Here is a 26,529-nt window from a genome sequence, read left to right on the forward strand (position 1 = left end):
CAACAGCTAGTCAGACACCTCCGTAGCTTTCTAGCAAACATAGCTACAACATTCACCCTCTTTACACTGTTTTGGTGTATATTAGTCGCTGTGTATTAAACACACTTCTGTCGTATGTACTTGTTGGCCCATTTAATTATATATTTACGTTGTTTGTCAGCTAGCTGGTTTGCTAAATTAGCTTAGAACTAGGCTTGTCGCTAATGCTAGCTAGCTAACATCTCCGACCATGAGTTCACTAAGCTACTCTCCTCCTGCTAAAGAAGAGGGGGACTGCTGGACGGAGAAAGAAGCTCTGGTGAAAGAGGAGGAGGAAGAGAAAGATGTTACAATACAAAAACAAGTAGAGGGTGAGACTGTTACAGTGAAAGAAGAAGAGAAAGACGTTTCAGTGAAAGAAGAGGAAGACGCGTTCAGAGTGAAAGAGGAGGAGGATGGTACAGTAAAAGAAGAGGAGGAAGAGAAAGAGGAGGATGCAGTTTTTGGAGTGAAAGAGGAGGAGGGGGAGATGACTGTTACATTGAAAGAGAAGGAGGAAGAAGAGGAGGTTGGAGATCCGTTTAACACCAGTAAGTACCGTCTCTGCTGTCGTTGAACCAATATGCAGTAAAGGGGTTCTACACTTTAATGTTGTTCTGTAGGAATGGCTGAAGCTACACTGTAACGTGTAGAACATCAAGAGTGGACCATCAACAAAACGTTAACAATTGATCAAATGCATCCAATGACAATGCCTGAAATACTGTAGTCCTCAATATCTCCTATTAGATTAGCCCAATATGTAGTCTTAAAGGGGCAATCAGCAGTTGTTACATCCATTTTGGGACGTATACATTAATGATATGTACCCATTGTTTCTTGAAGAATTCCCTTATAAATGTCTCATGAGCTTAGTTCAACTGTCGTACCCCATCAGAACCCAAAATATGAGCTTTTTTTATTCCAATGTTTGTCAGTAAATATAAACAAACACTGTATATCCTCAAAACATGGTTAAAACTATAATGTTGATATCATGGATGGTTGCATTTCTCCAGCCCCATCCCTCAGCTTTTTACCGAAACGGGCAGGGAGTACGCTTTGTTATTGTTTCTACTGCTGATTGCTGCCCCCGTTACTCCTCAAGGTCCAAGGACTGTATGTTATTTTCAGAGGTAGACTGGCTCTGGCAGCTAAAATAGTCAAATATTCCATCTAAATGTGAATCCATTCTCAATTGCGATACATTTCTAGAAACATAAATCGCTGTACTTTCATATCAATTCAGAATAATTTCACACAATACTTTCATATCACATCAAAATAAGTAACCAGTCGCAATACCCCAAACGGTAAACCAAATTCGTTTCTCGTAATTTCACCTTCCTTTAGGCTTCTTTTTCTTCTTTGGACTTTATATGGCGGTTGGAAACCAACTTTAAGGTGCATTACCACCATCAACTGGACTGGAGTGTGGACCTCAGTTCATCTTTCAATCACCCACGTGGGTATATACCAAGACAGTCATGAAGAGGGCACAACAAAACCTTTTCCCCCTCAGGAGATTGAAAAGATTTATAATGGGTCCCCAGATCCTCAAAAGGTAATACACTGGACTGGGTGACTGGAGTCTCTGACAATTTTGTGGGCTTTCCTCTGACACCGCCTATTATATAGGTCCTGGATGGCAGGAAGCTTGGCCACAGTGATGTACTGGGCCGTTCGCACTATATAGACTGTTTTCTCTGCTACCGCACGGCATTTGGTACCACAGCGCCAAGTCTTGAACCAAAAGCCTCCTCAACAGCTTCTACCCCCAAGCCATCAGACTGCTGAACAATTCATAAAATCACCACCGGACAATTTACATTGACCACCCCCCTCCCTTTTGTGCACTGCTGCTACTCACTGGTTGTTTGTTACCTGTGCATAGTCACTACACTCCCCTACCTTCATGTACAGATTACCTCAACTAGCCTGTAACCCCGCACACTGACTCGGTACCGGTGCCCCCTGTATATAACCTCCACACTGACTCAGTACCGGTGCCCCCTGTATATAGCCTCCACACTGACTCAGTACCGGTGCCCCCTGTATATAGCCTCCACACTGACTCAGTACCGGTGCCCCCTGTATATAGCCTCCACACTGACTCGGTACCGGTGCCCCCTGTATATAGCCTCCACACTGACTCGGTACCGGTGCCCCCTGTATATAGCCTCCACACTGACTCGGTACCGGTGCCCCCTGTATATAACCTCCACACTGACTCAGTACCGGTGCCCCCTGTATATAGCCTCCACACTGACTCAGTACCGGTGCCCCCTGTATATAGCCTCCACACTGACTCAGTACCGGTGCCCCCTGTATATAGCCTCCACACTGACTCGGTACCGGTGCCCCCTGTATATAACCTCCACACTGACTCGGTACCGGTGCCCCCTGTATATAACCTCCACACTGACTCAGTATCGGTGCCCCCTGTATATAGCCTCCACACTGACTCAGTACCGGTGCCCCCTGTATATAGCCTCCACACTGACTCGGTACCGGTGCCCCCTGTATATAACCTCCACACTGACTCGGTACCGGTGCCCCCTGTATATAACCTCCACACTGACTCAGTATCGGTGCCCCCTGTATATAGCCTCCACACTGACTCAGTACCAGTGCCCCCTGTATATAGCCTCCACACTGACTCTGTACCGGTGCCCCCTGTATATAGCCTCCACACTGACTCGGTACCGGTGCCCCCTGTATATAGCCTCCACACTGACTCGGTACCGGTGCCCCCTGTATATAACCTCCACACTGACTCAGTACCGGTGCCCCCTGTATATACCCTCCACACTGACTCTGTACCGGTGCCCCCTGTATATAACCTCCACACTGACTCGGTACCGGTGCCCCCTGTATATACCCTCCACACTGACTCAGTACCGGTGCCCCCTGTATATAGCCTCGTTATTGTTATTCTCATTGTGTTACTTTTTATTATTACTTTTTATTTTAGTCTAGTTGGTAAACGTTTTTCTTCTTCTTGAACTGCACTGTTGGTTAAGGGCTTGTAAGTAAAGCATTTCACTGTAAAGTCTGATTTGGTGTCTTGACGGATTTGTAAAAAACGGTTTGTCATAAACACTATATATATTTTTTTTAATGTTGCTGACACCCCTCCCCAGAGGTGTCTCATTATTGGGATTCATTGCTGATTCCTACCTGTAGCTCACTATGAGGTGTCTAGTGATACAGGTTAAGGACCCTGTTGGAGATTGGTGGTTGGTAGCGGAGTCGAGGGAACAAGCAGGGTTGGACAGGGCCATGTTATTTTCCCACACAGTCTCTGTGGTTCATATGAACCCCATTCCTGGGAATTAGATTTGATTACAAATCGCCCCTGTCTGTTACCACAGAAGGGTTCCGTTTGTCCCATTCCCAGCTAGGTTACGAGGCGCTTTGTCACCAGTACCTATGACTGGTTGATAGGGGAAACCTCCATGCTTATTATAGAAAAAGTAATTAGGGGAAAACTATTTAGTAAACTGAAATTAAACAGCAAACCTGTTTGAAAAATTACAACTATTCCAAAACTATCTTTGACTCAAACTAAAATAGCCTAAAATAATAACCAGCATGAATTATGTTCAGTTTGAATAATTTATATCTTAACTTTGGGCAAAAATAGAATATTTTTTATGTGGTTTTAAAGCTTAGCTCACTATGAGGTGACCTGGTGGCTGGTAAATGCTGCCATGGGATGGCAATGTTTCAAATAGAACTAGCTTTTGTATCACTATCACCTGCTATCACCAGAAATACTTTAAGAAATGAGGATATTGGAAACTCCTTTCAATTTGTATTAACAGCTTAAAGAAAATAACATTGGCATGAATTACCCTCCGTGAACAAGATGCACAACAATACAAATATTTTTAGAGATAATTTACTTGTTCTCTGTAATATCGAAAAGCTTTGCAATCGTGACATTACGTACTTTCAAGGAAAATAGGCATGTTTCTCGACTCATACCCTGACTTTAAAAAGAGATTTAGTGAGAATTAGCTTAGGAACTGTGTGTCACAGCATGACAATGTGAACGCGATTGGTCGACAGTCTCTTGGACGGGCGTTATATACGCTTTGACATTTTCTGGAATAGTTTTTATTTGAAAACGTTTTTGTTTACTTGCCTGCCTATTGAATTTGGAATGCATTGTACTGTTCATCTCTGAAACTCACTGAGATAATTCCTTTGATCCAGCAGTAGCAATACAGGGATATAACATCTACAGAAAAGACAGGAATGCTTATGGGGGAGGTGGTGCTGTATACAGTGCATTCTGAAAGTAGTCAGACCCCTTGACTTTTTCTTTGACCTTGATTTTGTTCCGTTAAAGCCTTAAAAACATCTCCACAGCATCATGCTTCACCGTAGGGATGGTACCAGGGTTCCTCCAGACGTGACTCTTGGCATTCAGGCCAAAGAGTTCCATCTTGGTTTCATCAAGCCAGCAAATCTTGTTTCTCATGGTCTGAGAGTCCTTAAGGTGCCTTTTGGCAAACTCCAAGCAGGCTGTCATGTGCCTTTTACTGAGGAGTGGTTTCCATCTGGCCACTCTACCGTTAAGGTCTGATTGGTGGAGGGCTGCAGAGATGGTTGTCCTTCTGGAAGGTTCTTCCATCTCCACAGAGGATCTCTGGAGCTCTGTCAGAGTGACCATCAGGTTTTTGGTCACCTCCCTGACCAAGGCCCTTCTGTCCAAACTGAGCGATTGGGGGAGGTGACCAGCTCTAGGCAGAGTATTCCATTTATAAATGATGGAGGCCACTGAGTTCTTGTGGACCTTCAATGCTGCAGAATTGGTACTCTTCCCCAGATCTGTGCCTCGACACAATCCTATCTAGGACCTCTAGGGACAGTTCCTTCAACCTCATGGCTTGGTTTTCGCTCTGACATGCATTGTCATTTGTGGGACCTTATATAGACAAGTGTGTGCCTTCCAAATCATATCCAATCAATTGAATTTACCACAGGTGGACTCTGAACAAGTTGTAGATACATCTCAAGGATGATTAATGGAAACAAGATGCACCTGAAAGCAATTTCGAGTCTCATAGCAAAGGGTCTGAATACTTATGTAAATAAGGTATTTCTGTTTATCTGTTGTCATTATGGGCTATTGATGACACCCCTCTGAAACAAGATAACCATCAGAAAAACCTCTTCTTTAGCCTACTCCTCCCGCTGCTGCTGGCCTTCGTAAATTCTGATGTTATAGTCCTATGGTTTCTGGTAATAGGCTACACCAGCAGTCGGCAACCTTTTTCCATTTGGTACGCTAATTTATCTGACCATTTCTACTGATCTGGTGCCAGTTATGATTTTCATATTCACATTTTACTGGAACAGTTTAATTTATAGTAGTCTTTGTATCTCAACATAATTCTCTGTGGTTAATCTACATTCTATTTAAATGAAAATTATAAATACAATTTTTTATTGCCATTGCTAAGTTTTTTAAAATAACCTACATAAAGCCCAAACATTTTATCGTTGTGGCCTGCAGGTACAAAATATCCTGATAAAAATAAATATCTTATAAATCACATTGGCTACGCATGGCCTGTCTACAACGAACTTTAAACATTGTATCAACTATCAACTGGGTCGGCTGAAACTCCTGATGTTCTTATTTTCCTCAATTAAGTTGGAAAAATAGGATGATCGAGTAGCAGTGAGGGCTCTTCGATACTGCACGGTACTGTCTTTCCAAGCTAGTCGGAAGACTTCCAGTTTGTTGTGGCGCCATTTCCGTTCCAATTGTCTGGAAGCTTGCTTCAGAGCTCGGGTATTTTCTGTATACCAGGGAGCTAGTTTCTTATGACAAATGTTTTTAGTTTTTAGGGGTGCGACTGCATCTAGAGTATTGCGCAAGGTTAAATTGAGTTCCTCAGTTAGGTGGTTACCTGATTTTTGTCCTCTGACGTCCTTGGGTAAGCAGAGGGAGTCTGGAAGGGCATCGGGGAATCTTTGGGTTGTCTGAGAATGTATAGCATGACTTTTGATGCTCCTTGGTTGGGGTCTGAGCAGATTATTTGTTGCGATTGCAAACGTAATAAAATGGTGGTCCGATAGTCCAGGATTATGAGGAAAAACATTAAGATCCACAACATTTATTCCATGAGACAAAACTAGGTCCAGAGTATGACTGGGGAAGTGACTAGGTCTGGAGACATGTTGGACAAAACCCACTGAGTCGATGATGGCTCCGAAAGCCTTTTGGAGTGGGACTGTGGACTTTTCCATGTGAATATTAAAGTCACAAAAAATGTGAATATTATCTGCCATGACTACAAGGTCCGATAGGAATTCAGGGAACTCAGTGAGGAACGCTGTATACGGCCCAGGAGGCCTGTAAACAGTAACTATAAAAAGTGATTGAGTAGGCTGCGTAGATTTCATGACTAGAAGCTCAAAAGACAAACTATTTTTATTTATTTTTTTGTAAATTTAAATTTGCTATCGTAAATGTTAGCAACACCTCCGCCTTTGCGGGATGCACAGGGGATATGGTCACTAGTGTAACCAGGAGGTGAGGCCTCATTTAACACAGTAAATTCATCATGCTTAAGCCATGTTTCAGTCAGGCCAATCACATCAAGATTATGATCAGTGATTAGTTCATTGACTATAACTGCCTTTGAAGTGAGGGATCTAACAATAAGTAGCCCTATTTTGAGATGTGAGGTATCACAATCGCTTTAAATAATGGCAGGAATGGAGGAGGTCTTTATTCTTGTGAGATTGCTAAGGCGAATACCGCCATGTTTAGTTTTGCCCAACCTAGGTCGAGGCACAGACACGGTCTCAATAGCTGAGCTGACTACACTGACTGTGCTAGTGGCTATCGGTGTCCTCATTAGCAGGGAGGAGTTTCTGCATTTAAATTATCTGTCCATCGCCCTCGTACCTCAATTTTATTAAACACAGAAAGGGGCCTATATTGGAGTCCAAAGGTCATCTGGCACACTGCTTAGGATTTCAACAACATGAATAACTTATTTCTAGCCTACAATCATCGATGTTACTACTAATGTGAAAACAAGACAAAATATGACTATTGTTGCTCATTTTAAGACAATTGTCAAATAATTTGAACATTTATTACAGACGTCAATTGTTGTACAACATCATGGCTACTCTGTTGGCATCACCTTTTACAGTGAATTTCTGCTGTTGTTGGCCTTTAACCATCGGTCACACTTTGTCGTTCACACAGGAGAGAGACGCGACTATTGTGGTTCCTTTGCGGAGCCTCAACAACCTCATGATGCTGACGAGGCAGAGAAGAGTCTCTCCAGGCCAGAACACCTCAAGAAACACCAGCAGAGATCCACAGGGAAGAAACCTCACTGCTGCTCTGACTGTGGGAAGAGAATCACCTCATCAGGCATTAAAATTCATCAGGGAACACACACAGGAGAGAAACCTTATAGCTGTGGTCAATGTGGGAAGAGATGTACTACATTTGGCCAGCTGACTCAACACCAGAGAATACACACAGGAGAGAAATCGTATAGCTGTGGTCAATGTGGGAAAAGTTTTGGTGCATCTAGAGATCTGACAGTGCACCAGAGAATACACACAGGAGAGAAACCTTATAGCTGTGGTCAATGTGGGAAGAGTTTTGGTCGATCTGGCCACCTGACATCACACCAGAGAACACACACAGGAGAGAAACCTTATAGCTGTGGTCAATGTGGGAAGAGTTTTAATCAATCTAGCACTCTGACTCTACACCAGAGAATACACACAGGAGAGAAACCTTATAGCTGTGGTCAATGTGGGAAGAGTTTTACTACATCTAGCATTCTGACTCTACACCAGAGAACACACACAGGAGAGAAACCTTATAGCTGTGGTCAATGTGGGAAGAGTTTTGGTCGATCTGGCCACCTGACATCACACCAGAGAACACACACTGGAGAGAAACCTTATAGCTGTGATCAATGTGGGAAGAGTTTTACTACATCTGACAAGCTGACATTACACCAGAGAACACACACAGGAGAGAAACCGTATAGCTGTGGTCAATGTGGGAAGAGTTTTACTACATCTAGCAATCTGACTGTACACCAGAGAACACACACAGGGGAGAAACCTTATAGCTGTGTTCAGTGTGACAAAATACATACATGAAGGAGTTATTTTGTGATATCAATGAATTATTGTCACAATGTAGAATGTTTTAACATTGTAGTATGAGTATTTTAAGGAGTTTCTCAATGTAGAACCCTAATTCAATTGGTTTCAGCGTGATATGGATATTAGCCTTGGGAAAAATCCAGGCTCTGAATGAAAAGAGTACTATTTATGTGATTTAACAAAAAGTTACTAACACAAAAAGAGCTTTTGTTACACTTACCATGTTGGTGACCCACTTGAATGAAAATGCAACACTTCAAAATGTAGCGAGCTGTTTTCTACAAATTGTCCTCTAACCAGGGATGTACACATTATTCCCAGATTCCGTGTGGTTTTTGAGCTGTTAGTTTTAACAGGACGTGCAACCTCATATCCCTTCTGTCACACAATTGATTTCAACGTGATATCGATGAGTGATGACAAATATGTGTTGTGTTCCTTTGTTTAGTGACCCCTAAATTTAAATGCATCACTCCCAAATGTAGCTGACTGTCTTCTGCAGGTTGTCCTCTAACCAGTGAGCTAAAATATATCTCCCATTTCCATGTGTTTTTTTAGTTGTGTTCGTTTCAACAGCACATACATCCTGATTTCCCCCCTAATCGATATCAGTGATTTATACATATTACTTTATGTTCTATATTATACATATTAACAAACATTTGGTTTTGATATTTCATATTTCCAATTCATGTAACATTTAGTAATTATAATTATTTAAGTAATCAACTGACAATTTTCGGGTATAATTATATTGACGTTGTTGCCCCTCTTTTAGAATATCAGGGTTCATTCTCAGATGTGCCAACCCAAATGTACTAGAGCATGACATTGGGGACTGGGACTTCCTGTCTTTAAGTTTGATGTGGGTTTTTCTTTAGTTTTTCTCTTCTTGGGCAGATTTAGTGGGACTCATGGGTGGTGTCTTTTAGGTCCCAGTTGTTGTTACTAGTCAACTTTCAGTGGACACCCCCATAGTGTCTTTCAGAACCCCTCCTAAAAAACAAGCTTATATTTTGGGTTGGATATTGCATCCAATTAATATTTTAATCAATGGTATTTCCTTAGAATGTTCATTAGTCTTTCAGTTGTTAGTCTTCTGTTTGTTGTGTACTAAATAATATTGTGCTGTATAAATAAAGCTTGATTTGATTTCAACAAATTAACCCAATGACCAATCAACAGACTCTTGGTCCCTCTTAGTATGAAAAACAGTATCACTTTTCCAGCCTGCTGAAGGCCTGGTGGAGTGGTAAACACCACCCCCGGCTCTACCAGGGGCTTGAGGTGGTCTCCCACAACTCTGATTATGTCATGTTCTGTGGCCTTGCCGTTCCATTTCTTGACTGCCCCTGCAACACAGAAAGAAACACATTTAGACATATTATATAAAACACTCAAAGTAATGGATATGGAGCATCTATGGCCTCAGTTACACCTGGCACCTAAATGTGACTTCTGTTATCTGATCACTCCAAGCTGCATTAGGTTCAGATCTACCAGGATGGTCCTTTGACATAGTCTGGATGCAGTCAGGCCACTGAATATAAATAAGCAATGTAAAGAGATGGGGTGAATGAGTGGGGAAAAGTACATTCTACACAAATGACCTTCATAATAGCAAAGAACAAATGTGTGTGCCTGAGGGGAAATTAACTTTCATACAGCCAAAAGGAGTGAGAAATTACACCAATATCAGTGGACAATTTGCACTAATGTAAATATACATGGATTATGGAACATATTCCCTTTTGCTGACGTGATGAACCGCTAAGGGGACATAAATATTTACCATCTAAACCATGTGTGACCTCTCACCTCTCTGGCTGTAGAAGTGTTCTTCCTAACCAGTCCCTCAACAGCTCTCTGACTGAGCTCCACCCTCACTGGGTCTTCAGAGGAGAGGAAGGCTGAGGAGGGATGGAAGGATGAATGGATCAGTCAGTCAATAAAGTGTAGAGCTGCTGTCTGACAAAATCACTATTTTGGTAGTTCATTAAAGTAAATAAGGCTTAATGACTGCTGAATACAAACTATCAATCACTTAGATCATGTATTTTCAACGGGCTAGGGACGTCCCGTTGAAGTTGACATTTAAAAGGGTTAAGGTTAGGGTTTAGGGTAGGGATGTCCCAAGGATTCCAGATAGCATTGACCATTGTGCATTCTTCTGTCTCTGTTACATAGCAGGTGTAAAATAAACAGACAAGACAAGTAGACACGCAGTGCATTATGGTCATTGTATTTTAAATAATAGCATCTAATTATGCCAATCTGTTTGTGGGGTTGTTAGAGAAGAATGTGATTGACAGCCCTAACAATCCATTCTAGCACCTCATCAGGCTCTGTAAAAGTCTTCATTGATGACGTGTTCCTTCTATTCCAGGGGACAGCAGAGGAACTTCATCGATTCCACTCCTTCATCAATACAAGCAGTGAACATCTGAAATTCACCCTCACCTTTGAGGCGCATGAAACAAGTTATCTGGACATTTTGATTAAGAGGGAGGGGTGTGGTTTTAGCACAGACCTATGCAGGAAGCAGACGGACAGGAATTCCCTGTTACGCAGAGACAGCTTCCACCCTACACAAGTTACTAAGTCTTTAACCACACTGTGTTGTTACACTGGTGAGTAAAAACTCATGCTTCCTACACTTTAACTTGTTGTCTGAAAATAAAATGTAAATTTTCGTCAACTGCGTCCAGTCAGCAGATGGACTAGATGCCGCTTAGGCTGCCCGTTGTGACTCCGTCAAGAATTCAGCAGAGCAAGTTTGTATGAAGGTCTGGTTATTAAATGGGTTCATAGTTCAATAGTAATATCCTCTAAAACGCTCTGGGGACAGACTTTGTTGCCCTGTTTCCAGTTGTCCACATGGCTGGGAGAACCTATTCAAGTAAGTAAATAGATTTTGGAAATGTAAAAACAACGATGTATTATTAGCTAACTAGCTACAGTGCAGGCTAACTCAAATGAGCTGCTAAATGAGCTAGCTAGTTGGCTAGCTAATACTGTATAGATAGATAAGTGAATGATATATCAACAGCTACCTAACTTCATATTAGCTAGCTATCTATTTATCACTGTAAAAAACAAACTCCAAATGCATTTGTAGGTAGCTAGCTAACAGCCATGGAGGGTGAAAGGATAGCAGCCCCAACTGTCAGTGAGAGAGGAGGCTATTCTGGATAGGGCAGGTACTTTTGTGTAGTTCCTGTCCCTAGAAGTGAGGACGGAGATAATAGTAACATAATATTCAGTGTGGTGTAATTTGACTATAATGAAGTGTGTTTCTTGTGAGGTTTTCTGTCCTCAGATAAAGAGCGCTATGAAAGCCAGTCTACATATGAAGAGGTCCCAATGCAGAGCAGTGGTTCTCAGTCCTGGGGACTCAAAGAGGCACATTGTTGTTTTTGCCTCAGCACTGCACAGCTGATTCAAATGATCAACTCATCATCAAGCTTCAAGAGGTATTTATGTATTCATTTGTGATGCCATCCTTGATATGATCCTGTTATTGTCACATGCTACACATGCACATATGTGTGCCCATGCATCTATCAATCCAATGTTATCATGATTTGTTATCAGGGAAATTATACTTTAGTAATCCACAATGACCTGGTGATGTAACAGTCTAATAATTACATTGTCTTCCATATTCCTACAGATACCTTGTAACTGGAGATTCCTTCAAAACGATTGCCTACAGTTACCATGTAGGGCACTGCAAGGTTGGGTGACCAGGGTCATCTGGGACTGCCTCCTGGAGGAATTCAGGTGTGTGAAGGCTACCTGTGTCCTGCGTAACTTCATGAGGATGGACACGAGGACCAGGAGGGGATCTGCAGCTCGCCGCCGTGTCCTGAGGAGGAGTCTGCTGCTCTGCAGGATGTTTCAAGGATGGGGTCCAACCACGCAGCAAGAGAGGCAATCCGTGTGCGGGAGATCTTCACCTCCTACTTCTTCAAAGAGGGTGCTGTTCCCTGGCAACACCATAGACTACACTATGCACAACCAAAGGCTCTTTTAAGAGGGTGCTGTTCCCTGACAACACCATAGACTACACTATGCACAACCAAAGGCTCTTTTAAGAGGGTGCTGTTCCCTGGCAACAGCATAGACTACACTATGCACAACCAAAGGCTCTTTTAAGAGGGCGCTGTTCCCTGGCAACACCATAGACTACACTATGCACAACCAAAGGCTCTTTTAAGGGCCATCCACATTGCAATAGGAGTATTCTTCCATTTACTTAGCTATGTCAACTGCAGTTATTCAATTCACAGTTTCTCTCCCTTTGATTTCTACTTCTCATGTGAGGGTGCTGTTTAGGTAAGGGTGTGATGTCTGTGCAAAAAACAAAACAGGATGTTTTAAATCACCCTTATTGAAAAAATGTAGAACAATTAGACACCCTATAACACACACCTACACACTCATGTATCAATCTGATTGATGGATTGTGTTGTGCAGTAAGCAGGTTCAGGTGTATAACTGTGGCTCCTTCCACCTTCAAAGAATAGGCAAGAGGGCCAACCATGGAGAATAGTAAGACATTTCATTATTTCTATAACTACACTATATTGTTTGTCCTGCAGCCACTTAGTGTGGTGTGGACACCAGGTGAGGCCACACACAGATTCCTGTTGAACACTGTGGCTTTAACTACCTTTCTCAATAACAGTCTCTCTCCTTCACTTCATCCCTCTCTCCCCTTCTCCCTAAATCCTCTAGGTTATATCAGCTGTGTCGGTGAACCCCTCCTGCATCTGAACTGGCTACATCGAGGGCACAGCATGATCAGAGGGGAGAGGTCATTTGGTCAGGTCAACAGGAAGTATTATTAAAGAGATGCTTTACATTGAAATACAGATAGATGCAGTAGTCCCAGAGTTAATGATCCCAGGTCACTTTATATTATACAGGAAGTATTTTTAAAGAGATGCTTTACATTGAAATACAGATAGATGCAGTAGTCCCAGAGTTAATGATCCAAGGTCAGTTTATATTATACAGGAAGTATTTTTAAAGAGATGCTTTACATTGAAATACAGATAGATGCAGTAGTCCCAGAGTTAATGATCCAAGGTCAGTTTATATTATACAGGAAGTATTATTAAAGAGATGCTCTACATTGAAATACAGATAGATGCAGTTAATGATCCCAGGTCAGTTTTGCATTTCACCTCCTGATTGATGACTAACAATGTTAGAATAAAAACTAAAAACACAAGGCTTAAACATGCTCTCTCTCTCTCCATCTGTCTCTCGTCTGCAGATATGTTTTGATGTGAGAGGATGCCAACCCCCAGTCCCATCATCGCCACCTCACCCTCTTTTAAGATAACCTTTAGGCCGACTAGAGACACTATTATGTAATTGTGATGAACTGAGAGAATATTTAGGTAGCACTGTGATTCATTAATCATGTGCTGCCTTCCCTGCTCCTATGTGCTTACCTCTTTCCCTTTCTGTCTTTTACACCTCTCTCTCCACCTCCTCTTTCTTCCTCTGTTTTTATAATGCACAACAGATGTGCATTGAAGTACAGATTGAACTTGTATTTATAACACTTGGATAATGAGCTTTTCAATCAAGCGTTTCACATTCTCTACTGGTTGAAATGAAGTGAAATTTGATGAAATACTCCACCTATCCTGTGTTTATCAGATCAATGCAGATGAAGGGCATTAGATGTTGAGATGAACCGGTGTTGGAGTATTTACATGATGCATAGGAAGTGTAGTGTTCTGTTTTTTAACATTATATTTCTGTATATATGAATTAACTAGTTAAATCCTGTTTCTAGTCTATTAGTTACAATGTGTAACCATTGATGTCCCAGGACCAAGATTGGTAAACACTGTTGAAGTGTATAATTGTAATACATCCATGCAGACACAGCGTCTTTCAAAGACTGGAATTTGATTATCCTGGTATTGGATATGACTCAAAAATAATCTCAAAGACATTCATACCTAAACTGCACCTTTATTTGCCAAGGTAGAGTACATGATCAGTGAATATATTAAATGTACAGGCTACAATGTGGGGATCTCATGCATGGTAATAACTACATGTATACAATAACTACTTGCATTCTTGGCACAACATAATATTATATTCTACTCAATCCATAGGCTTCATTAATGTCATTCAGACTGTTTTGAAGTTGATACAACTGGCTATGATAGCTGAGGTTCATAGCTAGGTTCTTAACTAATATGTATACCAAACGTTTGGGTCCATACACAGATCGGCTAGATAGCTAGCTACACATCCATGGGCATACAGGGATTTTAATCATCCACTGCACAATAAGCAAGAACATAGCTAGCTACCTTATTTCATCTATCTGCATGGTAAATATCAGCAAGACAATCTTACAAAATTGTACATTACATTTGCAGTAAATTCTTCAGCTAGCTAGATTCTTTACATCCACTGTTACACAAAATGAAAGCCTGGTTTATGGTTGTTTCAGGAGTCCCTAAAACAACCAGAATTACAATGTCATACTCATGTCACAACACCCATAAAGCTAGTCAGCTAGCTGGCTAAATCGCGATTTTCGTAAATTAATTTTATGTTAAAAAAATGCATAATCGTTTGTCTCTCCATTAACTAACATTCCTGTCAACTGTACATGTTTTTTGCATGATTAGTTATGACGTTATAATCCCTTACAGTTGCTTCCATCCTAGTATTTCTGTTCGCCATCTTTGATTCAGTTCAGTTCTGTGTAGGGGTACCCCTCTCTCCTAGTATTTCTGTCCGCCATCTTTGATTCAGTTCAGTTCTGTGTAGGGGTTCCCCTCTCTCCTAGTATTTCTGTCCGCCATCTTTGATTCAGTTCAGTTCTGTGTAGGGGTACCCCTCTCTCCTAGTATTTCTGTCCGCCATCTTTGCTGAAGAAAGACTAACAGTCACTAGCGCAGCAGCACCCCCCCCCCCCCGGTCCTAGTGCCGGCCCGGTAAGATGTTTAAGATGCGATGGAACGTTGACGAAATAAGAAATCACAGAAAAAATATATTGACTGATATTGATTTATTTAGGGGGGTTAATTAATATTTTAGGACTAGCTAATTCCCTGAATCCTAACCTTTAATTTTTTGTCTGAAAATTAGATTTACATTTTACTCAACTGCGTTACCCACTCCAGTCAGCAGATTGCGGTCTGCGACTTTAAGGCAATGATGCTACTGTGACGTATAATCTAGTGGACGGAACGCTTCTTTCAGCAGCAGCAACAGTTCGTCAGACACCTCGGTAGCTTGCTAGCCAAAATATACGAACAAATAAAGCTCTTTAGACGCTTTAGTGTATATTAGCCACTGTATTTTAAACCCACTTCTGTCGTCTAGTTAGTTATCCGTTTTAATTTCATATTTACGGTATTGTTTTTATTATTCATCTAGTGGGCTGGTTAAGTTAGCATTAGCCTAGCTAGCTAACATCTCCAACCATGAGGTCAATAAGCTACTCTCTTGTTAATGAAGTGGAGGACTGCTGGACGGAGAAGGAAGCTCTCGTCAAAGAGGAGAAGGAAGAGAAGGATATCACAGTAAAACAAGAAGTAGAGGTTGAGGCTGTTACAGTGAAAGAAGAAGAGAAAGACGTTACAGTGAAAGAAGAGGAAGACGCGTTCAGATTGAAAGAGGAAGAGGATGTTACAGTAAAAGAAGAGGAGGAAGAGAAAGAGGAGGCTGCAGTTTTTGGAGTGAAAGAGGAGGATGGGGAGATGACTGTCACATTGGAAGAAGAGGAGGAGGAAACTGAATATCTGGGCTCGGTTTCCCAAACGCATCTTAAGGCATCCAATGGTTCTAAGGATGAACGGGCCCTGATTAACACTAGTAAGTACTGTCTTAAATACAGAGACACAAACTCTGCAGTTGTTGAACTGTTTTATTTTTTTATTTAACCAGGTGGCTGTGATGTCATAATGATAGTTTAACCAGGTAGGCCATGATGTCATAATGATAGTTTAACCAGGTGACCATGATGTCATAATGATAGTTTAAGTTTGATTCGTTTTTAATGAGTGAGAATTTAAAACAATCAACACATGCTTCTCTTTGAACGACATAATATAATATTAAACTTCTATGAAATAAATGAAAAATAAACTTTTGGTTCCTCAACTGCGTTGCCCACTCCAGTCAGCAGATGGCGATGTGCGTCTTTCAGGTTCAGGCGATGCTGCCAGTGTGACGTATAATCTAGTGGACGGGACGCTCCTTCAACAACAACAGCTAGTCAGACACCTCCGTAGCTTTCTCGCAAACATAGCTACAACATTCACGCTCTTTACACTGTTTTGGTGTATATTAGTCGCTGTGTATTAAACACACTTCTGTCGTATGTACTTGTTGGCCCATTCAATTATATATTTACGTTGTTTGTCAGCTAGCTGGTTTGCTAAGTTAGCTTAGAACTAAGCTAGTCGCTAATGCTAGCTAGCTAACATCTCCGAACATGAGTTCACTAAGCTACTCTCCTCCTGATAAAGAAGAGGAGATCTGCTGGACGCAGAAAGAATTTCTCGTTAAAGAGGAAGAGAAAGATGTTACACTACAAAATCAAGTAGAGGGTGAGGATGTTACCGTGAAGGAAGAAGAGAAAGACGTTACGGTGAAAGAAGAGGAAGACGCATTCAGAGTGAAAGAGGAGGAGGATGTTACAGTAAAAGAAAAGGAGAAAGATGAGGATGCAGTTTTTGGTGTGAAAGAGGAGGAGGGGAAGATTACTGTCACATTGAAGGAGGAGGAAGAGGAGGTTGGAGATCTGTTTAACACCAGTAAGTACCGTCTCTGCAGTCGTTGAACCAATATGCAGTAAAGGGGCTCCGCCTTCTGGATTGAGTTATTCAAGATTCATTCTTAATGCAGGGTGAAGCATTGCTTATTGTGGTCTGTTAACTGCCCTCTGAGGTGTACAATTCACTTCCAGTGAACTGATCTCTAGTCAAAAGTGGTTCCCTCAGTAGGTCATCTTAAAGATACAAAAAATGTAAAGCACCTTACTGGCAAAACTCCACTTACCAAAATTTTAAGAAACACAGCCATGTCTATATATTTTGCATTGTAATTTGCAATGAATTATGTATTGTATTATGTAGAAGGGTGGCCTTGCTCGAGCCTTGGCTTGTGCGAGCCGGAACGGCTAATAGGTCATCTTCTGTTTCTGAAGCGTGAGGAAGACTCAGGGGTTTTATGTAATGTTATGTACACTACCGTTCAAAGTTTGGGGTCACTTAGAAATGTCCTTGTTTTTGAAAGAAAAGCACATTTATTGATCAGAAATACAGTGTAGACATTGTTAATGTTGTAAGTGACTATTACGAGTCTTATAGCAAATGGTCTGAATACTTATGTAAATAAGGTATTTCTGTTTATTACCTGTTTTCACTTTGTCATTATGGGCTATTGATGACATCCCTCTGAAACAAGATAGCCTAACCATCAGAAAAACTTCTTCCTTAGCCTACTCCTCCCGCTGCTGCTGGCCTTCGTAAATTCTGATGTTATGCTCCTATAGTTTCTGGTAATAGGCTACACCAGCAGTCGTTATGCTCCTATAGTTTCTGGTAATAGGCTACACCAGCAGTCGTTATGCTCCTATAGTTTCTGGTAATAGGCTACACCAGCAGTCGTTATGCTCCTATAGTTTCTGGTAATAGACTACACCAGCAGTCGTTATGCTCCTATAGTTTCTGGTAATAGACTACACCAGCAGTCGTTATGCTCCTATAGTTTCTGGTAATAGGCTACACCAGCAGTCGTTATGCTCCTATAGTTTCTGGTAATAGACTACACCAGCAGTCGTTATGCTCCTATAGTTTCTGGTAATAGACTACACCAGCAGTCGTTATGCTCCTATAGTTTCTGGTAATAGACTACACCAGCAGTCGTTATGCTCCTATAGTTTTTGGTAATAGGCTACACCAGCAGTCAGTAACCTTTTCCATTTGGTGCCCACTTTATCTGACCATTTCTACTGATCTGGTGCCAGTTGTGATTTTCATATTCACATTTTATTGGAACAGTTTCATTTAATTTATAATAGTAATAATAATTATAATAGTCTTTGTATCTCAACATCATTCTCTGTGGTTAATCTACATTCTATTTAAATTAAATTATAAAGAAACATTTTTATTGACATTGCTAAGTTTAAAAAAAAAACTGCATAAAGCCAGTTTTTAAAATTATGAAATGCACTCGAACTATGTATCATTTAGTGTCTCTTTATGTTACGCTGGGGAAACAGTTTTCGTGGGCACAGAAATCCTAAATAATTTCAGAGTTGGCTAAACCCAATGGTTCTAACCGAGAGTTACCTTAACTTTATTGACAACACCCAAATGGATACTGTCATGAACGCGGTTCTTCAATAATTACACATCATTCTTAATACTGTAGCTTTTTAGTTAGTCACATGTTCAACTATCATCAGCTGATCCAGGAAATCATTTTCTGAATGACAGTCACATGACAAACATCACAACATGCAACCACAACCAAAGTGCTTCTTCATTCATTACTCTGGTAAAGACAGTTATGCCGTGCTCCACGTTGGATCCAACATCCCTAACAAATTGATGTTTATAATGTTATTGTCTGCTTGATTTACAGTAGGGTCTCGTTAGTCTGTTTGGACACGGAGATACTTTGCTCATAATGTGTAGAGAACTGTTCCTTGATGGATCGGCTATTGTACAACACACAGAGCTATTTTCCTTTATTTGTTGTTAGGTGAAGTTATGGGCGAATTTGGCAAACAGTGTACAAACCCTCATTGTCAGGCTGATGGAAAAGCTAGACAAAAAGCATTTTACTGGTTGAAGGGTTTTTTTAAGTACAAAGCGGTTGATTTGCCATGATGACACAAACATATTTTAAGCAGGACATTCAAACGAGCCTTACAATTATAATCCAAAGTAGTGTGAAATGCACTCATAAGCCACCTGGAAATGGAGGTTACTCCCCTGAGTTTTCCCCCAATCACATTCAGAATACTTTGTGAAAAACTAAAATCTTTGCTCACCATTTTCGCTCCAGGCAGATATACTACATACAATTTTATTAAACACAGAAAGGGGCCTTTGGAGACCAAAGTCGTCTGGCACACTGCTTAGAGTTTCAACAACATGAATAACTTATTTCAAATCTACACGCTTAGATGTTACTACTAATGTGAAAACAAGACAATATATGACTGTTCTTGCTCATTTTAAGACAAATTTCAAATAATCATTACATTCATTACAGACGTCAATTGTTGTACAACATCATGGCTACGCTGTTGGCATCACTTTTTACAGTGGATTTCCGCTGTTGTGGGCCTTTAACCATCTGCCTGACTTTGTTGTTCACACAGGAGAGAGACGGGACTACCGTGGGTCCTCTGGGGAGCCTCAACAACCTCATGATGCTGACAAGGCAGAGAAGAGTTTCTCCACATCAGAACACCTCAAGAAACACCAGCAGAGATCCACAGGGAAGAAACCTCACTGCTGCTCTGACTGTGGGAAGAGATTCACCTCCTCAGCAGGCATTAAAATTCATCAGAAAATCCACACAGTAGAGAAACCTTATAGCTGTCAATGTGGGAAGAGTTTTACTCATTCAACCAGCCTGATATCACACCAGAGAACACACACAGGAGAGAAACCATATAGCTGTAATGAATGTGGGAAGAGTTTTATTCACCTAAGCAGCTTGATGTCACACCAGAGAACACACACAGGAGAGAAATCTTATAGCTGTACTCAATGTGGGAAGAGTTTTGATACATCTAGCCATCTTATTGTACACCAGAGAATACACACAGGAGAGAAACCTTATAGCTGTGGTCAATGTGGGAAGAGTTTTGGTCAATCTAGCACTCTGACTCTACACCAGAGAATACACACAGGAGAGAAATCTTATAGCTGTGGTCAATGTGGGAAGAGTTTTACTACATCTGCCCAACTGACTCTACACCAGAGAACACACACAGGAGAGAAACCTTATAGCTGTGATCAATGTGGGAAGAGCTTTGCTGTATCTAGCACTCTGACTCTACACCAGAGAATACACACAGGAGAGAAACCTTATAGCTGTGATCAATGTGGGAAGAGTTTTGTTACATCTGGCAATCTGAAGATACACCAGAGAACACACACAGGGGAGAAACCGTTTAGCTGTACTCAATGTGGTAAGAGTTTTACTCAGCTAAGCAACCTGATATCACACCAGAGAACACACACAGGAGAGAAACCATATAGCTGTGGTCAATGTGGGAAGAGTTTTGGTCAATCGAGCACTCTGACTCTACACCAGAGAATACACACAGGAGAGAAATCTTATAGCTGTACTCAATGTGGTAAGAGTTTTACTCAGCTAAGCAACCTGATATCACACCAGAGAACACACACAGGAGAGAAACCATATAGCTGTAATGAATGTGGGAAGAGTTTTATTCACCTAAGCAGCTTGATGTCACACCAGAGAACACACACAGGAGAGAAATCTTATAGCTGTACTCAATGTGGGAAGAGTTTTGATACATCTAGCCATCTTATTGTACACCAGAGAATACACACAGGAGAGAAACCTTATAGCTGTGGTCAATGTGGGAAGAGTTTTGGTCAATCTAGCACTCTGACTCTACACCAGAGAATACACACAGGAGAGAAATCTTATAGCTGTGGTCAATGTGGGAAGAGTTTTACTACATCTGCCCAACTGACTCTACACCAGAGAACACACACAGGAGAGAAACCTTATAGCTGTGATCAATGTGGGAAGAGTTTTACTACATCTGCCCAACTGACTCTACACCAGAGAACACACACAGGAGAGAAACCTTATAGCTGTGATCAATGTGGGAAGAGCTTTGCTGTATCTAGCACTCTGACTCTACACCAGAGAATACACACAGGAGAGAAACCTTATAGCTGTGATCAATGTGGGAAGAGTTTTGTTACATCTGGCAATCTGAAGATACACCAGAGAACACACACAGGGGAGAAACCGTTTAGCTGTACTCAATGTGGTAAGAGTTTTACTCAGCTAAGCAACCTGATATCACACCAGAGAACACACACAGGAGAGAAACCATATAGCTGTGGTCAATGTGGGAAGAGTTTTGGTCAATCTAGCACTCTGACTCTACACCAGAGAATACACACAGGAGAGAAATCTTATAGCTGTACTCAATGTGGTAAGAGTTTTACTCAGCTAAGCAACCTGATATCACACCAGAGAACACACACAGGAGAGAAACCATATAGCTGTAATGAATGTGGGAAGAGTTTTATTCACCTAAGCAGCTTGATGTCACACCAGAGAACACACACAGGAGAGAAATCTTATAGCTGTACTCAATGTGGGAAGAGTTTTGATACATCTAGCCATCTTATTGTACACCAGAGAATACACACAGGAGAGAAACCTTATAGCTGTGGTCAATGTGGGAAGAGTTTTGGTCAATCTAGCACTCTGACTCTACACCAGAGAATACACACAGGAGAGAAATCTTATAGCTGTGGTCAATGTGGGAAGAGTTTTACTACATCTGCCCAACTGACTCTACACCAGAGAACACACACAGGAGAGAAACCTTATAGCTGTGATCAATGTGGGAAGAGCTTTGCTGTATCTAGCACTCTGACTCTACACCAGAGAATACACACAGGAGAGAAACCTTGTAGCTGTGATCAATGTGGGAAGAGTTTTGTTACATCTGGCAATCTGAAGATACACCAGAGAACACACACAGGGGAGAAACCGTTTAGCTGTACTCAATGTGGTAAGAGTTTTACTCAGCTAAGCAACCTGATATCACACCAGAGAACACACACAGGAGAGAAACCATATAGCTGTGGTCAATGTGGGAAGAGTTTTGGTCAATCGAGCACTCTGACTCTACACCAGAGAATACACACAGGAGAGAAATCTTATAGCTGTACTCAATGTGGTAAGAGTTTTACTCAGCTAAGCAACCTGATATCACACCAGAGAACACACACAGGAGAGAAACCATATAGCTGTAATGAATGTGGGAAGAGTTTTATTCACCTAAGCAGCTTGATGTCACACCAGAGAACACACACAGGAGAGAAATCTTATAGCTGTACTCAATGTGGGAAGAGTTTTGATACATCTAGCCATCTTATTGTACACCAGAGAATACACACAGGAGAGAAACCTTATAGCTGTGGTCAATGTGGGAAGAGTTTTGGTCAATCTAGCACTCTGACTCTACACCAGAGAATACACACAGGAGAGAAATCTTATAGCTGTGGTCAATGTGGGAAGAGTTTTACTACATCTGCCCAACTGACTCTACACCAGAGAACACACACAGGAGAGAAACCTTATAGCTGTGATCAATGTGGGAAGAGTTTTACTACATCTGCCCAACTGACTCTACACCAGAGAACACACACAGGAGAGAAACCTTATAGCTGTGATCAATGTGGGAAGAGCTTTGCTGTATCTAGCACTCTGACTCTACACCAGAGAATACACACAGGAGAGAAACCTTATAGCTGTGATCAATGTGGGAAGAGTTTTGTTACATCTGGCAATCTGAAGATACACCAGAGAACACACACAGGGGAGAAACCGTTTAGCTGTACTCAATGTGGTAAGAGTTTTACTCAGCTAAGCAACCTGATATCACACCAGAGAACACACACAGGAGAGAAACCATATAGCTGTGGTCAATGTGGGAAGAGTTTTGGTCAATCGAGCACTCTGACTCTACACCAGAGAATACACACAGGAGAGAAATCTTATAGCTGTACTCAATGTGGTAAGAGTTTTACTCAGCTAAGCAACCTGATATCACACCAGAGAACACACACAGGAGAGAAACCATATAGCTGTAATGAATGTGGGAAGAGTTTTATTCACCTAAGCAGCTTGATGTCACACCAGAGAACACACACAGGAGAGAAATCTTATAGCTGTACTCAATGTGGGAAGAGTTTTGATACATCTAGCCATCTTATTGTACACCAGAGAATACACACAGGAGAGAAACCTTATAGCTGTGGTCAATGTGGGAAGAGTTTTGGTCAATCTAGCACTCTGACTCTACACCAGAGAATACACACAGGAGAGAAATCTTATAGCTGTGGTCAATGTGGGAAGAGTTTTATTACATCTGCCCAACTGACTCTACACCAGAGAACACACACAGGAGAGAAACCTTATAGCTGTGATCAATGTGGGAAGAGTTTTACTACATCTGCCCAACTGACTCTACACCAGAGAACACACACAGGAGAGAAACCTTATAGCTGTGATCAATGTGGGAAGAGTTTTGCTGCATCTAGCACTCTGACTCTACACCAGAGAATACACACAGGAGAGAAATCTTATAGCTGTGATCAATGTGGAAAGAGTTTTGGTCGATCTGGCCAGCTGACATCACACCAGAGAATACACACAGGAGATAAATCTTATAGCTGTGGTCAATGTGGAAAGAGTTTTGGTCGATCTGGCCAGCTGACATCACACCAGAGAATACACACAGGAGATAAATCTTATACCTGTGGTCAATGTGGGAAGAGTTTTACTACATCTAGCATTCTGACTGTACACCAGAGAACACACACAGGAGATAAACCTTATACCTGTGGTCAATGTGGGAAGAGTTTTACTACATCTAGCATTCTGACTGTACACCAGAGAATACACACGGGAGAGAAACCTCATAGCTGTGATCAATGTGGGAAGAGGTACACTGATAAAAGATCTCTGATTAAACATCAGAAAATACATGGAGTTGTTTCATGATATCAATGAATTAATGTCACAATGTAGAATGTTTTAACATTGTAGAAGGAGTATTTTAATGATGTCACAATGTAGAATGTTTTACCATTGTAGTAGGAGTATTTAAATGATGTCACAATGTAGAACCCTAAATGTTTGTCCCCTGTTCTATTGATTTCAACATGATATGGATATTAGCCTCAGGGGGAAAATCCAGGCTCTGAATTGGAAGAGTACTATTTATGTGATTTAACAAAAAGTGACTAACACAAAAAGAGCTGCGTTACACTTACCATGTTGATGACCCACTTGAATCAAAATGCAACACTTCAAAATGTAGCTAGTTGTTTACCACAAATTGTCCTCTAATCAGGGATGTACACATTATTCTCAGATTCTGTGTGGTTTTTGAGCTGTTAGTTTTAACAGGACACGTAACCTCATCTCCCTTCTGTCACACAAATGATGTTGACATGATATCGATGAGTGATGACAAATAAGTTTTGTTTCCTTTGTTTAGCGACCCCTACATTTAAATGCATCACTCCAAAATGTAGCTGACTGTCTTCTGCAGGTTGTCCTCTAACCAGTGAGGTGAAATATATCTCCCATTTCCATGTGTTTTTTTAGTTGTGTTAGTTTCAACATCACCTACAACCTGATGTCCCCCCTAATCAATATCAGTGATTTATTGCTACTTGTCAAAACAACAGTGTTTTTGGTGCTTGTGCAGTTTATAAGGTGCTTGTTTTAAAAAATATTATTATTGTGGCCGATGTTTGTGTATATACCACATGTTAGGTTTTCAATTTATCCCAAACTGTTTCTGCATATTGGTTATTGATTTGAACATGTTAAAACTGTGTTTTGACATTGGGCTATCCCACCTAGAAACTATGCAACCAAATATTTCATATTTACATTTCATGTAACATTTGGTAATGGTAATTATTTATGCAACCAACTGACAAATATATTGACATTGTGCTTTTAGAATATCAAGGTTAATTCTCACATGTGCCAAACCAAATGTACTAGAGCATGACATTGGGGACTGGGCCCAGATCCAACAACATGCCTATCTAGTGAACCCTGAAAAGAGAGAGAAGCTCCACAGTGAGGTGGAAAGTTACTACGGATATTGCAGGAGTTTCCTCTTGAAATCAGACATGTCTGTGGTGAGGACAACTTGGTTGCTGATTGTCTCAAGGGTGGGCAGTCAAAATGTTTTGTGTTTTGCGTTTAGCCAGTGCGTTGCCATGGATCACAATTTATTTTGACTGCTTTTCCGTATTGGAGATGAGTTTTGTTTGGGCTCGTTCCAAGGAGACGAGAGTTCTAGAAGCAATTGAGTTTTAGGTTTCTCTGTGGGAAAAATTAATATTGTTTTTAATTGTTGTTAGACATACACCATGTTTATATTGGTGACGGTGAAGCATTGTAGTTGATTATAATGTGAAATGGAAGTTGTTTTCTGTTGGTGGTGAGCAAACTCTTAATTAAGGTGTTAGTCTTTGGTTTTTCCATTTATGTTTTGAGGTTGTTCATTAGCACGTATAGCTCGTTAGCACGTAGGACGCACTGATTGGTGTCACCTCGTTAGTCAGTATGTGTTACACCTGTGCTGGCTTGTCCATCTCATTAGTGGGAAGGTGTTTCACCTGAGCTGGTCCAGGTTCTATTTAAGAGTGTCTGGCCCAGTGCTCCAGTTGTCTGGATAGATGTGGAGAGTCAACACCTTTGGTTGCTCCACCTTTTTGGTTTGCTTCCTGTGTTTAAGTTTGGTGTGGGTTTTTCTTTTGTTTGCCTCTTCTTGGGCAGATTTAGTGGGTCTCATGGTGGGTGTCTTTTCGGTCCCAGTTGTTGTTACTAGTCAATTTTCAGTGGACACCCCTATAGTGACTTTCAGAGCCCCTCCTAAAAAAAAAAATTGAATTTTGGGATGGATATTGCATCCAATTAATATTTTAGTCAATGGCATTTCCTTAGGGTGCTCATTAGTCTTTCAGTTGTTAGTCTTCTGTTTGTTGTGTACTAAATATTTCTGTTTATTTCATTTTTTTATTAGTTTTTTCCTGTGAAGCCATTGTGTTGCATCCATGTCTGAAATGTGCTGTATAAATAAAGCTTCATTTGATTTCAACAAATGAACCCAATGACTGACCAATCAACAGACTCTTGGTCCCTCTTAGTATTTGGTAATGAATAGAATACAGTATATACATATGAGATGAGTAATACATAGACTGAGATACAGTAGAATAGGATAGAATACAGTATATACATATGAGATGAGTAATGCATAGACTAAGATACAGTAGAATAGGATAGAATACAGTATATACATACGAGATGAGTAATACATAGACTAAGATACAGTAGAATAGGATAGAATACAGTATATACATATGAGATGAGTAATGCCAGATATGTAAACATTATTAAAGTGACTAGTGTTCCATTCCTTGAAGTGGCCAATGATTTCAAGTCTGTGTATGTAGGCAGCAGCCTCTCTGTGTTAGTGATGGAAAAACAGCTTCTGTCTCTCGGTCCCAGCTTTGATGC

General features: G+C 41.0%; 3 protein-coding genes across 5 annotated transcripts in view; 2 read left to right on the forward strand and 1 right to left on the reverse strand.

Moving 5' to 3' along the window:
* Positions 1-14,640, forward strand: part of LOC139549743 (gastrula zinc finger protein XlCGF17.1-like) — a 627,316-nt gene extending 612,676 nt beyond the window's left edge. Inside the window, exon 5 of the mRNA XM_071360471.1 lies at positions 13,469-14,640. The gene's annotated coding sequence lies outside the window, so the exon portion shown is untranslated. The remainder of the gene's footprint in view (positions 1-13,468) is intronic.
* LOC139547740 (zinc finger protein 850-like) lies at positions 1-26,125 on the forward strand. Of its 3 annotated transcripts, XM_071356794.1 has the most exons (3): positions 1-569; positions 7,259-8,156; positions 19,794-26,125. In XM_071356794.1, exons 1-3 carry the CDS (start codon positions 230-232, stop codon positions 23,983-23,985), a joined length of 5,430 nt encoding a protein of 1,809 aa, XP_071212895.1. In that variant the 5' UTR covers positions 1-229; the 3' UTR covers positions 23,986-26,125. The 3 variants fall into 3 exon arrangements, with proteins under 3 accessions (XP_071212895.1, XP_071212876.1, XP_071212886.1); XM_071356775.1 differs by lacking the exons at positions 1-569; positions 7,259-8,156 and adding an exon at positions 15,409-16,047 and having other exon boundaries at positions 19,574-26,125; XM_071356785.1 differs by lacking the exons at positions 1-569; positions 7,259-8,156 and adding an exon at positions 16,305-16,991 and having other exon boundaries at positions 19,574-26,125.
* LOC139549224 (zinc finger protein 664-like) overlaps positions 1-26,529 on the reverse strand; it is a 235,053-nt gene that overhangs the window by 145,538 nt on the left and 62,986 nt on the right. The gene's annotated exons all lie outside the window — the stretch shown is intronic.

Source organism: Salvelinus alpinus, chromosome 2 (genome assembly GCF_045679555.1).
Source record: "Salvelinus alpinus chromosome 2, SLU_Salpinus.1, whole genome shotgun sequence".
In the NCBI taxonomy this organism is placed as follows: Eukaryota; Metazoa; Chordata; class Actinopteri; order Salmoniformes; family Salmonidae; genus Salvelinus; species Salvelinus alpinus.

Coding starts and splice junctions, on each gene's coding strand:
- LOC139547740 (XM_071356794.1), top strand. CDS start 230: ATGAGTTCACTAAGCTACTCTCCTCCTGCTAAAGAAGAGGGGGACTGC. Junction 570..7,258: donor TGGAGATCCGTTTAACACCA/GTAAGTACCGTC, acceptor TCGTTCACACAG/GAGAGAGACGCGACTATTGT. Junction 8,157..19,793: donor AAACCTTATAGCTGTGTTCA/GTGTGACAAAAT, acceptor GAAACCTTATAG/CTGTCAATGTGGGAAGAGTT.